Below are 14889 nucleotides of genomic sequence, written 5' to 3' on the forward strand. Positions count from 1 at the left end.
GCTATGCTTTCTTTTAGTGATTAAAAAGGGAGCGAATTTAACAGGGATTTGTGGAGGGCCAGTGTAATAACTTTGTGATATCTACTTATTGCTATCTATCAAAGAAGTTTTCTGAATAAACTAATGTAACGTTACCTTCTTACTGTCTTCAGAATAGTCCTTTTACATACAGGCTCTTCCACCTGCTACACTGACACAAATGAGTAATACAATCAGATTTAAGGGCATAATGGTCTCTAAAGTTTACTGAACTTGAAAGGTATTTCTTGGGAACTCCATCAAATACTGAATGACAGGGTTGCACACATTTCGTTTAGAAAATTTAAAAAAACATACTACTACAGGTGGAAAAATACCATCCTTTTCCTTCTGCCTTCCAGTCTGTCCCAGACCTGTAGGTATCATTTGGAGCGTTCTCTTCTTCTTAGTGCATGGTTAGAAGAAGGGAATGCGGAAGAGGCTCATTTGCAGCCCAGTCCTGCGTTAGTTCAGAGCAACCGTGAGTTCAGTCTCTTTAAGATCTTGTCTCAGTGAAGGAATAGTTAAGCAGTGCAATCCTGTGCATTGCAGTCTGCAAATTATAACAGCCCTGCTGATCCATCATGTGTTGTCTTGTGACCTTTGTATTTGGGCTCATGCAGGGGAGCTCTGGCCATGCAGTTCTTCATGCCGGAAATATTTCCCATGGGGATGGACAATGATATTTATGGTCTTGCAGAGCAATTATGAAGTAGATAGACAGAATTGCTGACTTTTGTTTTCATCGGGGTCGTCAAGGTTGAAGTGAACTTCCTTTTGCAGATTGACCAGTGTTACAAGTTTCTTTGCAGTTTATTGCCTGAGAACAACTATAGAATCTTCTGGTCCTCTGCTGGTGAAAAAGGCTCAGACATCCTGACTCACAATGTTGTCCCCACCTAGGACTTGTTATCCATACATTTCCTCAAGGCCTGGTTTTGTACCCTCTCCTTCTCTCACTCGCATTAGCCTATAGTCTTTTACAGATTGAAGAGTCTTAATGTGTTAAATCAATCCATGTATGGAAGATGTTCTATACTTTTTCATCATTCTTGTTGACCTCTGTAACCCTTTTCTAAATCTGCTTTTTTTTCTTTTTTTTTTTTTTTTGAGAGGAAGAAGTTAAAGAGGAAGGGAATGATCAGAACCGCGCCCAGAATTCAGGCTATCAGACAACTTATATTTTGTAGCTTGTTTTTCCCTCCCAAAATAGTTACTTTTACATTTTGTTTTCTGGTTAATTCTTTTGTCCTTATTTTTGTTTGTAATGTGAAAATGTAACAGGTAACGGATCTGACAGAATAAGGAGGGACATTGAAGTTGTTTCTTAGTGTTTCTTCTAAATTGAAAGTTTAGTTATTCTGCCTTGAACAAGGAGAAGCCTACTTCAGTCTGCTTTAAAATATATGCTGCCCTGTTTACACTAGAACTCTGCAATGTGCCAGCAAAGGGGGGCTAACATCTCTGCTAGCCTGAGCGTGTAAAACCTCGAGAGTTCCAGCAGGAAAACAGAGGCTGGGAACCCTTCACAGCCATGCCGCTAATGTAATACGACATTGTTTGGTTTATAAAACATAGCTGTTTCTTCCTGCAAGGCAAAGGATTTTATTTCCAGTATGACAGTGAAATGTAATATGATTATGGGGTAAGTATGTGAACACTTGTGGTAGAGCTTGTGAGCTTGTCTGCTGTGAACTAGATATTTTAAGACTGCTAATTGCTCTGAGGTGAATTATGACACTCTTTATAATGTTTGAATTTACTCAGTGATATAGTTATTTGAAAATCAGATACAAGGGTGTCTTGTAAAACATCCCTTCCAAGAGGTTGAGGTTTATTTATCACAGAAAGTATACACATATTTAGAGAGAAAGTGCTTGATATTAAACTGCTAAAGCTGAAACATTTGAACATTTCTTCCATTATCCTAAAGTTTTAACATAAACATTCTAGTTATGGTTTCTCTGCTGTCATAAAAAATGGAAGTCAGACTTACTTTCTGAAAGATCCCTCATAACAGAGGGACTTGCATGCTTAAAAATATTAAATATTTATTTTTCCCTCATCAGTTCCTGGAACTGTGTTTCTTGCTGTAGAGTTGACGTAAAAATAAGCAGCTGTGAATCTTGTTTCTTCTTTGCCTGTCTCCATGGTAGTGAAATATTTTAGATTGGTATGTCCATCTCGGTCTTTGTAGCAATGCCATCCTTTTTTAATACTAGCTATTTTTTATCCTTGGTGGTGAGATTCGGACAGTATACAGACTTGTATTACAGTTATTGCTCTACCATGTAGTAGTTGGAGCACTCTGCAGTGTGTCGGAAAAAGAAATGACTGGTGTGATGAAGACATATTTCTGGTTTGATTATTTTGTGCATATAGAGAAAAAGGTCAATCTGTTGTTCGTTTTTTTTTTTAAGATGTAGGAAATAAAAAGAAAAAAATTTCTATATTGGAAGAGCAGAGTTTCTTCCATGAAGGTATGAACTAGGCTTCAAAAGTAAGATGCATCTTCTGTCAGATTTCTGAATTTAAGGAAATAATAAAATAATCTGAATTTAAAACTCTGGATGAACTAGTAACACTCTAAATATCATGACTCCTTTTGCTAACATACAACATGGAGTGTTTAAAAAGTTTGACTAATGCATGCAAGTAGCATGGGAAAAAAAAAAGTTATTATAAGAGACCTGAGGAAGATATTTATGGTCTCCAAAGAAGGGAAAATACAGTCCACAATTCAAGGAACTTTAGTTTAGTTAGTAAACAGAGTTTATTGCAAAAATATGCAATGATGGAATAGTGAAGCATAATCAGTGTTAGACACTTTTCCCAGAAGCCATATGGGTCTTATGTGCAAGGTGATATATAGACCTCTAATAAGATTTTTCTGGCATATACTTTTTTCTTAGCACAGAAAAGCATCCATTAGTAGATTGTCATCATGCATCTGTTATGTCCTCTTCCTCTTTAACCTGCCCTGATGAATTGAAATTACTTGCTTTTTAAATACAAGACTTAAGAGAAACTCTTTGGATTTTAACAGTATTCACTAAGAAAATGTCTTGAGGTACATTCAGTTAAATTTAACGGCTGCCTCTTTCTTGCTGTGCCTTTATTAGAGTTCTGTATGACTCAGGAAAAACAATTTGTGTGTGTGTGCATGTTCTAAACTGTTATTGAGACTGACTTGAACTAAGTGTACAAGTAAGTGGATCAGAGGAATGAATGGCTGTATATTGAGAACTTGCACTGGAAATAAAATATTTGGAATTTGTATGTTTATTTGTATGGTAACGACAGCAAGCCCCTTTTATACACAAAGGCTCAGTAGTATGATCCAGGCTTCGGCATTTCTACTGTTGCTGCAGCAAGTACATGATCTGGTACTAATTAATTTGAATATACATCAGAGGCCTCTTCCCAGCCCTGCAACACTTCAAAGAAACATGTTTGGTGAATTGTCTAATCTGACTTGTCTATAAAGCAGACATATTCTCCAAATGTTCTCACTTGAAGTGATGTAATGATAATTTGTTTTGTAGATTGGCAGTGAAATAATCTATTGTGAATTTATTTTAGCAACAGCAGGAAAAAGCATGATCCATTTTTTTCTGAAATACTTTTTATCAGACAGTAGGCCAAAGTCTCTTCTTTGCAGCAGTGGACAATATAAAAAATAGGATTTTGTCACTGAACACTTACGTAGTAATCTCTTTGTATCTAGAGTAAGACTTGCTGATATGAAGTATTTTGAGTTGCTGTGAGAGGTTTTGGACAGCAATATCAAAAGATGATGGTTATCCTCTAAATTTAGATGGGACATTGTTGCAAATCAACAATACTTGATTATATAAAAATTTAATTCAGGTCTTATTTATGGTAGGTGTATGACCTGCAAAGAAAAACAAACATGCTGCTCCAGTTGTATTCAGTTACTTTTGGTCTTGTGAAACAACAAGCTAATAATTGATGAAATTTTTACAGTACTTTAAAAATACTTTATTGAGTGTGGCAATGGACATATTTAAAGATGACTACTAAGCTTATGCATAGAGCAGATACTGTGGTAGCCTTATTTTGGGAAGTAGTAAGAAGCTTTTATAGACAGCCATCTCGCATGAGATCTTCAAGAGCTGGGTCCTGCACTGCTAAAGTGAAGGAAGTATGGTCATTGTAAATGCTTGGTCTTTACAACAGCGAAGACCTTATCATGATTGAGGGCTAAGGGAGCTGCTGTAATAAAATGGTTGGTAATACGGTAATCTGCTTTATGAGAGACCTTTTATAATGACAATATCAAATAGGCTACAATTTGACTTGTTGCTTAGGCACTGGCAGAAGCTGAACCATAGATGCTGCTCATACCACTTAAATCCTTTTATATATAGGTAATGTGAGACCTTTTAATTTGTTCAAGATTTTTAGTCTTTTCTAGCTCTGCTGTAAAACAATTCTTCTGGTTAGAAATGATTTGTGATACTGTCCTGGTTTCGGCTGGGATAGAGTTAATTTTCTTCCTAGTAGCTGGTATAGTGCTGTGGTTTGGATGTAGTATGAGAAAAATGTTGATAACACACTGATGTTTTAGTTGTTGCTAAGCAGTGCTTACACTAGTCAAGGACTCTTCAGCTTCCCATGCTCTGCTGGGTGCACAAGAAGCTGGGAGGGGGCACAGCCAAATTGGCCCAAGGGCTATTCCGTACCATATGGCATCATGCTCAGTATAGAAACTGGGGGGAGTTGGCCGGGGGGGCAGCGATGGCTGCTCGGGGACAGGCTGGGCATCTGTCAGTGGTTGGTGAGCGGTTGCATCACTTGTTTTTCTTGTGTGTCCCCCCCCCCCCCCCCCCCCTTGTTGTTTTCCTTTTCATTACAATTTATTATTATTATTTTTTCCCCGCAATTATTAAACTGTTCTTAGCTCAACCTACGAGTTTTCTTACTTTTGCTCTTCCAATTCTCTCCCCCATCCCACCAGGGGGGAGGGTGAGCGGGCAGCTGGGTGGTGCTTGGTTGCTGACTGGGGTTAAACCACGACAGCCCTTTTTGGCAGCCAACGTGGGGCTCGAAGGGTTTGAGATAATAACAGACTAACCAGAGCATATTAAGGAAGTTAGATCTGTTAACAGTTGTGGGTCACGATAGCGATTCATCTGTTCTCGATACTGGTTTATCTGATCTGCACCACGCTCATTTTTTTTGCTGTACATGTTAAAGATCGGTGTTGGTTTTTGTAGTTTGCTGTGCTCTGCAGTGATTAGTGATGTTTTGCCTGGGAGATTTGTTGTTAAAACAGTGACCTTGAGCTTAATCTGGTATTTGAGCATTGTATTGAAGCCATTACTGTACTTCAGGTACCACCTCGTGGAGACAATTGGCAATTATACTTCTTCCTCTGAGAGGTTTTTTTATGGAGGAAATACAGAATGGCACCTTCACTTCCTTCTTCTGTCATGTTTCCTCCTCCATTACAGTAACTTTTCAGTATCTTGAACACCCTTGGATAGTTAAGGTACTTCTATTGGTATTGCTTGGGAATATTGTTTTGGTTTTGTCTAAGGTTAATAAGCAATTCAGGAATATCATCCAGAGATCTGCCTTGAGGCTGGATAGTTATGAGTGGCAGAGTGTGTGGGATAGCATGGGCAAATGCCTAGGATGGTGGGCACCTCCAGTGTTTCGGAACTTCACCCCTGAACAGGTGCAGAATTCTGAAAAATTAGTAGAATATTTGGGAAAAGTATGTTGTCTCCCTGGCAGTTCTAGGGAGACACAAATCACTGCAATGTGCTGGGGCCTGGCCCATGCCCACCAAGCCCTGTTCAACACTATTCAGAACCCTCAAGGGGAATAGAAGGTGTCTGGATCTGATGACAAAATGACAGGCACTGCGGCTACTCCAGCCTCCGGTGACAGGCACTGTGGCTACTCCAACCCCCGTGACAGGCACTGCAGCTGAACCAGGGAGCCAACCCGTGCCAGTATCAGTTGCCCCTATACACAAGAAGAAATCTTGGAAGCAAAAGTCAGCTCATTTAGAAAGGGATGATGAAAAAGCAAGCAGGGTCACCGCGAGGAGAGGAGGAAGAAGAGGAAGAACTTGTAAACGAGACAGAAACCACCCAATCCCTATCCTTGAGGGAGCTGTGAGATATGTGAAAAGCTTTCGGCCGTCATACAGGTGAGCACATTGTCTCCTGGCTGTCTGATGCTGGGATCTCAGGGCCCGTAGCCTGGAATTAGAGGGTAAGGAAGCCAAACAGCTGGGATCCCTTCCTAGGGAAGGGGGCATTGACAAAGTGATTGGAAAAGGGGCACAAGCCCTCAGCCTCTGGAGGCGACTCCTGTCAGGTATGAAGGAAAGATGTCCCTTCAAGGAAGATGTTATATATCGCCCAGGCAAATGGACCACCATGGAGAGAGGTGTCCAGTACCTGAGGGAATTGGTCATGCTGGAGGTGGTTTATGATGACCTGGACAACAAGCAGTTATCCAAAGATCCAGATGAAGTCCGGTGCACGCGACCCACGTGGTGGAAGTTGGTACGGAGCGCACCAGCGTTGAATGCCAACTCATTGGCAATACTGACCTGGAAAGATGAAGAGGCAGCAATGGTGGATGAAGTGGCTAGCCAGCTCCAGGAATACAAGGGAAGTATCTCTTCCTCCCTCATCTCGGCTGTGGAGAAACTGTCCCGGGAGGTCCAGCAACTCAAGGAGGATAGGTCCTAGTCTCCACCTGTACAGACCAGTATCTCAGCTATTAGGAGTCAGTGTTCCTCTACTCAAGAGAGAGGATATAGAGGGTACACACCACAGAGCACCCTATGGTTTTAGCTGCGTGACCACAGAGAGGATATGAGGAAGTGGGATGGAAAATCTACCTTGACTCTAGAGGCAAGTTATGTGAGTTGCAAGGAAAAACATCACGCAAGAGGGTTCTTCCAGGAAAATTGCTGCTCCAGTTTCCAGTGGGTAGTTCCCAACACAGAGTAGAAGGGCTGATCTTACTCCTGATTTTAATGAAGGAGCTCCTGACTCGTATTTACAAGAAGTGGGTAACGAATACTATGACCAGGACTAGCGGGGCCCTGCCTCCAGCCAGGTGGGAGAAAGGGACAACCGGGTTTACTGGACTGTGTGGATTCGATGGCCTGGCACATCAGACCCACAGGAGTATAAAGCTCTTGTAGACACTGGTGCACAGTGTACGCTAATGCTATCAAGCTGTATAGGGGCAGAACCCATCTGTATTTCTGGAGCGACAGGGGGATCCCAACAGCTGACTGTATTGGAGGCTGAAGTGAGCCTAACTGGGAATGGGTGGCAAAAGCACCCCATTGTGACTGGCCCAGAAGCTCTGTACATCCTTGGCATAGACTACCTCAGGAGAGGGTATTTCTAGGACCCAAAAGGGTGCTGGTGGGCTTTTAGGAAATTAAACAGCTGTCCTCTTTGCCTGGTCTCTTGGAGGACCCTTCTGTTGTGGGGTTGCTGAGGGTTGAAGAACAACAGGTGCCGATTGCTACCACAACGGTGCGCCAGCGGCAATATCGCACCAACTGAGACTGCCTGGTTTCCATCCATGAGCTGATTCGTTGACTGGAGAGCCAAGGAGTGATCAGTAAGACTTGCTCACCCTTTAACAGTCCTACATGGCCAGTGCAAAAGTCTAATGGAGAGTGGAGACTAACAGTAGACTATCGTGGCCTGAATGAAGTCACGCCACTGCTGAGATTGAAGTGGCTCAGGTGGATCTGGACTGGCAACATAAGGGTGAATTATTTATAGCTTGGTGGGCCCATGACAGCTCAGGCCATCTAGGAAGAGATGCAACATATAGGTGGGCTCATGATCGAGGACTTGACCATGGGCAGTATTGCACAGGTTATCCATGAATGTGAAATATGCACTGTGATCAAAAAAGCCAAGAGGTTAAAGCCTCTGGTATGGAGGACAATGACTGAAGTATAAATATGGGGAGGCCTGGCAGACTGATTATGTCATGCTCCCCCAAACCCACCAAGGCAAGCGCTGTGTGCTTACAATGGTGGAAGCAGCCACTGGATGGCTGGAAACATATCCCATGCCACCGCCCGTAACACTATCCTGGGCCTTGAAGAGCAACTCCTAGGGCGACATGGAACCCCAGAGAGAACTGAGTCAGACAATGGGACTCATGTCCGAAACAACCTCATAGACACCTGGGCCAAAGAGCACGGCATTGAGTGGGTATATCACATCCCCTGTCATGCACCAGCCTCCGGGAAAATCGAACAATAGAATGGACTGTTAAAGACTACACTGAGAGCAGTGGGTGGTGGGACATTCGAACATCGGGATACACACATAGCAAAGGCCACCTGGTTAGTCAACACTAGGGGATCTGTCAATCGAGCTGGCCCTGCCCAATCAAAACTTTTATGTACTGTAGAAGGGGATAAAGTCCCTGTAGTGCACATAAAAAAAATATGCTGGGCAAGGCAGTCTGGGTTACTCCTGCCTCAGGCAAAGGCAAACCCATTTGTGGGATTGCTTTTGCTCAAGGACCTGGGTGTACTTGGTGGGTGATGCGAAAGGATGGGGAAGTTTGATGTGTACCTTAAGGGGATTTGATTTTGGGTGAAAACAGCCAATGAACTGAATGGTATGATGTTAATTGCTATATAATACTGTGTGTCATCACTTCTGTGGTTGCTACATGCCATATCAATGGTATTTCAGTAAGAATCACTCAGATTAATGAAGAATGAACTTTGATGAAACCAAGCAAAGTGCAGCAGTGATGGAACCAGAACTGGCTTCAGCATGCAACAGTCCAACACCACACACCATCTCTCCTGCCCTGCAGGACTGTTATGGCAGCTGGAGCCCAAAGTCATGGACTAAATGAACCCAATGGACATTTTAGAGGGATGGCCCATAGACTAAGGGAGTATCTGTGGTGTATATATCAAAAGACAGTGGTGGTGATTAATTGGAATGTATTGGAAAGGGTAGGACCTGGGCATGGTGTGGGTGGATACTGTCCTGGTTTCAGCTGGGACAGAATTAATTTTCTTCCTAGTAGCTGGTATAGTGCTGTGTTTTGGATGTAGTATGAGAATAATATTGATAACACACTGATGTTTTAGTTGCTGCTAAGCAGTGCTTATCAAGGACTTTTCAGCTTCCCATGCTCTGCCAGGTGCACAAGAAGCTGGGAAGGGGCACAGCCAAGATAGTTGATCCCAACTGGCCAAAGGGCTATTCCATACCATATGGCATCATGCTCAGTATAGAAACTGGGGGGAGTTGGCCGGAGGGCAGCGATGGCTGCTCGGGGACTGGCTGGGCATCTGTCAGCGGGTGGTGAGTGGTTGCATCACTTGTTTTTCTTGGGTTTTGTTCCTCTCTTGTGCTCTTGTTGTTTTCCTTTTCATTACAATTTATTATTATTATTTTATTTTATTTCCATTATTAAACTGTTCTTATCTCAACCTACGAGTTTTTACTTTTGCTCTTCCGATTCTCTCCCCCATCCCACTGGGGGTGGGAGGGTGAGCGGGCAGCTGCGTGGTGCTTGGTTGCTGACAGACATACAGAACTGGGAAAGAAAGGTATAGAAAATGGAGTCTAAAAGAGATCATATAATTAATTTAAATTTGTTTCTAATATTTCAGATTTTTCTTCTTGCCTGTCCTCCATGTCGGATTGCAATGATTCTCTTCAGGTAATGCCTCTTCCTTACTATATTTCTGTCTACTTGTATAATGTTTTTTAGAAGTTAATCACAGCTTAAGTCATAAAATATTAAGATCTATATCCAGTTGGAAAGGCATATTGGTTGGGTTGAAAAACTGACACCTTGAAAAAGGTCAGGACTTAAATCGTGGGTGTTGAGCCACGTACTCTTGGTTCTTTTGTACTGGTGGTTTTGGCCTCACTGAGGAAGATGAATTAGCTCAGTAACAGATGAGAATGCAGGCATCTTTCTACAGATTAATGTATGGGCTTGTGTAACTTATGTCATGTGCCTTGTACTTTTTTTATTATCCTCACTAAAAATTAGTAACTGGGCTTCACTGAAGGCCATACATACAGTATGGGTCTAGTTTTAAAATTGTTGATAGAAGTTAAATAGTGAAAGCAAATTCTTGCTGACTTGGGTATTTCTCAAATCTATGCAATCTTTTTTAAAATGTTGTGTATTGTCACTAACTTTAGGAACCACAGAAGTTTCTAATGTGCAGGAAGCTCTCATGGACTACTGCGGTGGAGTCCAGAAAGCAGCTCAGGGGTGTGACTAGTCATGGGGAGGGTCAGGGGACTTCCCAGGCAGAATGCTCACCAGGAATGGCTGTAGTTGCCACTGTGACAGTTAACTCAGCTCTTTCTTGTCTTAGTCTAGGCAGTGACTGGAAGAATGATGCTGGGGGCATGCCTCACGAGTTGTTTTGGAACTGCTACTGTCTGTCTGCAACTTTTTCCTGCTGTTGCTTATTTAGGCAGGGAGTAGGCTGAGTACAGAGATACTGTGTTAGCGTCTCCATCTCGGAGAGCGTGAAAAGTGTGTGTGGTGTCCAGGAAATCCTGGATTTACCATGCGGTTGCAAAAGACTGGTTGCAGAGTGGAGGCCACAGTATTTGTTGTTTTTCAAAATGAGCCTTTCTAACACCCTGACAGCATATAAATTACATTGGAAAACCTATTTTGAAATTGTAATACCTTTTCCCCCCTCAAGTTACTTCTAAATTCCTAACAGTTATGACAGGCAGTGGTTGTAGACGGTTTATTCTTTACTTTGTCTTATGTAAAGTAGACTGAAACAGTATTGACACTGTTTTTGTGTTCTTGTGATGCAACAGTGGTTCAGAAGAAGATGGCTGAAAGCTATACAAAATACAGTATTACAGTACTACTTTCCTGCCTTATTCTTTGCTTAAGACTTGCTGTTGCGTTTTGACAAATGTAATTCTTTTATTTAAGGGACTTCTTCCAAATTCCTGAAGCTTTACTTTGAAGTTGTACGTTTATCGAGTTAGACAGGAGTAAAAACCTTTATCAAATAGGCTATTTTAAGTTCTGAAAGACAAATGAACAGCAAAATTCCAACTATTTAGCAGCTTGCATCATGAACAGGATTAACACAAATGGGCAGTCCAGGCTTTCTAGGAATCCAAAGCTCATTATAGAAATCAGTCTTACTTTAGGAAATTATTTCAGTTTGTATTTAAAGAGAGGTTTTTGTCCTGGTTATTGCATTTAACAGTGGCTTTATTCAAATTGAAGCCAAAAAAATTTTCTTAAATCTCTTGCTACCTTTTCTTGAAGAGATACAACATGCAATATGTGAAAACACTGCATTTTATTTCCATCTGTGAAAATAATATCACATCTGATTTCTAAGGTTGCAGATGCATATGCTGAATGGAGCCCTCTTGGCATTGCTGTTTCCTGTTGTTAATACACGCCTGGTGAGTGTACTCTACTTTTCCTCCTCCTTTCTTATTTATTTCTAAAAGTTTTTCTTTGGAAGGGTGTTAGACCTTTGCTTTTTTTGGCCTTTTAAAGTTCATTTTACCAGGCTGTAGATTCCTGGTACACGTCACTACAATGGAGCCAAAATACTGATCTTGGATTTTTTTGTGTTTATAAATCAATGTGGAAAGCTAACACTGCTGTATTCTAAGTGTAGAAAAAACTACTTTGTCAGTTCCATCCTAGAGTTTAAATGGAGGGAAAACTTAATGGCTTTGAAAGAGACATTCATAGGTCAGCGTTGTGGCCTGTGGTCAAAATTCAGTTTCAGGCTTTTCAGACTATATGTAAATGTAATATTCCTCAGGCATGGAAAATGCCAAATGTTGTTGTTGATTGTTGCCCCCTCTCCCCCAACATTAGGCACAGCAGGTTTCTTTTTTCCATCCAAGTTTTCAAATCTGCTATAAAACTCCTGTCTCCTGCACGAAAAATTAGCCTGTTGGTGTCCCTAGTAAGATTCTTAAATGTATCAAGAGTTAATGGTAAGAAAAGTTATCCTGGGTCTGAGCCATAAGAAATATTTCTAAGGATTATTTTTAAGAGGTGTTATGCATGCATATGTAGGGGGTGTGTCTATGTATGCCTACGCACTTGTTCATTTTTTGTCATTTGACTTATTTGCAAAAATCTGGTTTTGCAGTTATTTAAATGCCTGTTTTAAGATAGAGTTCACTTAAATTTATCTGCTTATGTGTTTATGGTGTCTGGATAAAGTACTTGTATCTATATTCATATAGAATGTGAATTAATGATGTTATTAACAAAATTGTGGTGGACTTCAGACTCCATTACAGATCTCATTAGTGGCTGTCCCTTTGCAAATCTTGACTGTCTTAATAAGATTAAGTATAAAAATCTGCGTCTGTATTGAGCTTTATGGATGATAAGCTGTGTTGATTGGCCACACTGGTAGCTAGGAGACCTGAAAACTGACAGTTTTATTGTAGGCTTGTAAATGGCTTCGTTTTTCCCCTCTTTAAGGCTATGAAATTTTGCACTGAGACACAGTTTAGTTACTGGAGAGAGGATAATACATCTGTAGGCTTTTACGTGTTAAAAATAATCTTCCATAAAGCATGACACACAGATGCACAGAGGTTGGATCATATTTTTCAGATTTCAGTGGATTTAGTAGTATAATAATGCTAGAGTTCTTTCAAGATTCACGTTGCCCTTCCTAATCTGGTAACTACATGTAGTCTTTTCTATACTGTCACACCTTATGTGCAGTTTGCAATTATATTTTTAATAAAACTTGATACTGCTGAAGGGGCATCAAATGAATAAAACAAGTGTTTTTTCCTGATAAGGAGAACTCTTTTGTATTTCACACTTTCTAGTTTTTAAATAAATATAAACTTTAGCGTAACAAATGATTTTTCTGGGTAACCTTTTAAGGATAAAATGTTGAAGTATTTAATAAATCATTAGCTTGTATTTTCTCTGCCATTATGATAGATCTTATTCATATTAGGGCAGTGGTGATTAAACAGGAAAAATACAGACTACTTACAAAATTATCTCCTTAATTAGGGATAGAGGAGCCAAAGGCTAATGTCCAAGAGCAAATATTTTTGGAATAAATACAACTTAGGATATTTTTGGCCTAACAGCTGCTTGCTAGGCTGTCCTCTTTTCAGTGTTTCTTCTGGCACAAGGTAATGTGGATGATGTTTTATAGCACTGCTGCTTTGACCCAGGTCTGTTGTGGTAGACACACATTCTGCTCTGCAACTGTCATTGTAGTTGTTTACACTGACATTGTCCTGAAAACAATAAATGTCCCTTAAAACTTAGTAGGAAGTTCAGAAAATTGCAATAATTTTGTCCATGCTCTCTACTCTGGTTTGTAGTATGTAAGTGGAAAACTTGTGATTCAGTCAAGAATTGTTGTGTCTCTCTGCCTCAACTTTTTAATTTCAGTTTCACAATACTTTAAGACAGATATTTTAGCATGTACATGTTTCATACAAAAATTTTGTATACTTTGTTATGTCTGTAAACAGTTGTAATATATAGCGTGTGGCACAAAGAGTATGGAAAATTGGGCACCTAACCCAACTATTAATTTAGAAGTGAGGAGGGAGACGTTGTCTGGGGCAGAGAGAGTTCTGAGGTTGGTGGGAGCTGGCAAGCAGGAGCCTATTGCCTCCCATCACTTTGAGAGATTGTACCAAACTGATCTATTGCCCTAAGCACCGAAATGCCTTGCTGTTACCTTTCATAGTGTGAAATGTGTTTTATCCTTATGAGTTATTTGATATACAGCTGGACACTGTCTTGTTGTAGGTAGTTTTCATTGTCTTCAGCTGACATTCTCCTAAACCTCTCTCTTCCATGTGGATTGCCTATTAGTTACCTTACAGGCAGCAGCTGATTACTGTTGAGCTGTAGTCTCTTTTTGGAGAAGCCTGCTAATTTAGCAAGTTCAGCAGTAGGCATGTACATGCTAGCTAGCAAATTGTGTAACATTATGGACACAAAAGCAGTGAGATGCAGGAGAAAGTACTAGATGTACAGTTTTATTTGTAGATATCAATAACCTGAAAGGGGCAAGAGGTAGAAGATACAGAATGAAAGATAATAATTACTTCACCAGCTGATGGATGTTTGTTAAGGAACTAGCGGGTGTCAGGATTTTGGTTCTAAATGTTAACCTGTTCAAAGTAATTTCCAGAACACCTCTTACAACATTTTGTGGCGCAGTCTGTTAGGGTCACATATTTTTGCTACCAATTATGTTACTTAATGCCTTGTAAGTATTCTTTTTGTATATAAGAGTCAATGCTAAATTATCCCGAAAAATAAATTTTTGGAAGCTTTTAGCATAATTTGACATTTTTTATTTTCTTCTAATGTATCTGTTAAATCTTTTTAGAACCTCAATAATTTCAAAACTATTCTTAAATATTTGGCTGTTGCCAGTGGAAATGGAGAGTTGAGATATTCATTGAAGCTACAATAGAAAGTTTCTACCTTTTGTTGTTTTAACCTTTCAGTGACACTATACTCATTAAAAATCTTGTTGGATTGTAATGGGCACCTGGGATGGTGTTCAAAAAAAATGTAGTCTGAAAGATGAGGTCAGTCTATTCTGTTCTTTCCAAGAAAATATTTTCCTGCCTTGGCATGATGTTGAGGTGTCAACAATTAACAGTCTTCAGCAACAGATGCACCCACTTGTATTTATTTGGCAACTAAATATTCCAGTTTTGCAAAGTTATTTACAATGTGCTGATGGTGTTAATTTTTGTGCATTGGAATAGTCACTGGATAAAGACAAGACAGTTTGTTTCTTATTCAGTTAATGTTTGTGAGTTCTTATTACCCTTTCAGAAATAAAGG

General features: G+C 40.3%; 1 protein-coding gene across 2 annotated transcripts in view; it reads left to right on the forward strand.

Moving 5' to 3' along the window:
* The window catches only part of TMEM164 (transmembrane protein 164), a 52017-nt gene that overhangs the window by 12859 nt on the left and 24269 nt on the right, over positions 1 to 14889 (forward strand). For both annotated transcript variants that reach the window (XM_075513126.1, XM_075513127.1), the window contains 2 exons: positions 9683 to 9732; positions 11411 to 11477. In XM_075513126.1, the coding sequence (XP_075369241.1) occupies positions 9683 to 9732; positions 11411 to 11477 (117 nt within the window). The remainder of the gene's footprint in view (positions 1 to 9682; positions 9733 to 11410; positions 11478 to 14889) is intronic.

This window comes from Mycteria americana, chromosome 10, assembly GCF_035582795.1.
Source record: "Mycteria americana isolate JAX WOST 10 ecotype Jacksonville Zoo and Gardens chromosome 10, USCA_MyAme_1.0, whole genome shotgun sequence".
In the NCBI taxonomy this organism is placed as follows: domain Eukaryota; kingdom Metazoa; phylum Chordata; class Aves; order Ciconiiformes; family Ciconiidae; genus Mycteria; species Mycteria americana.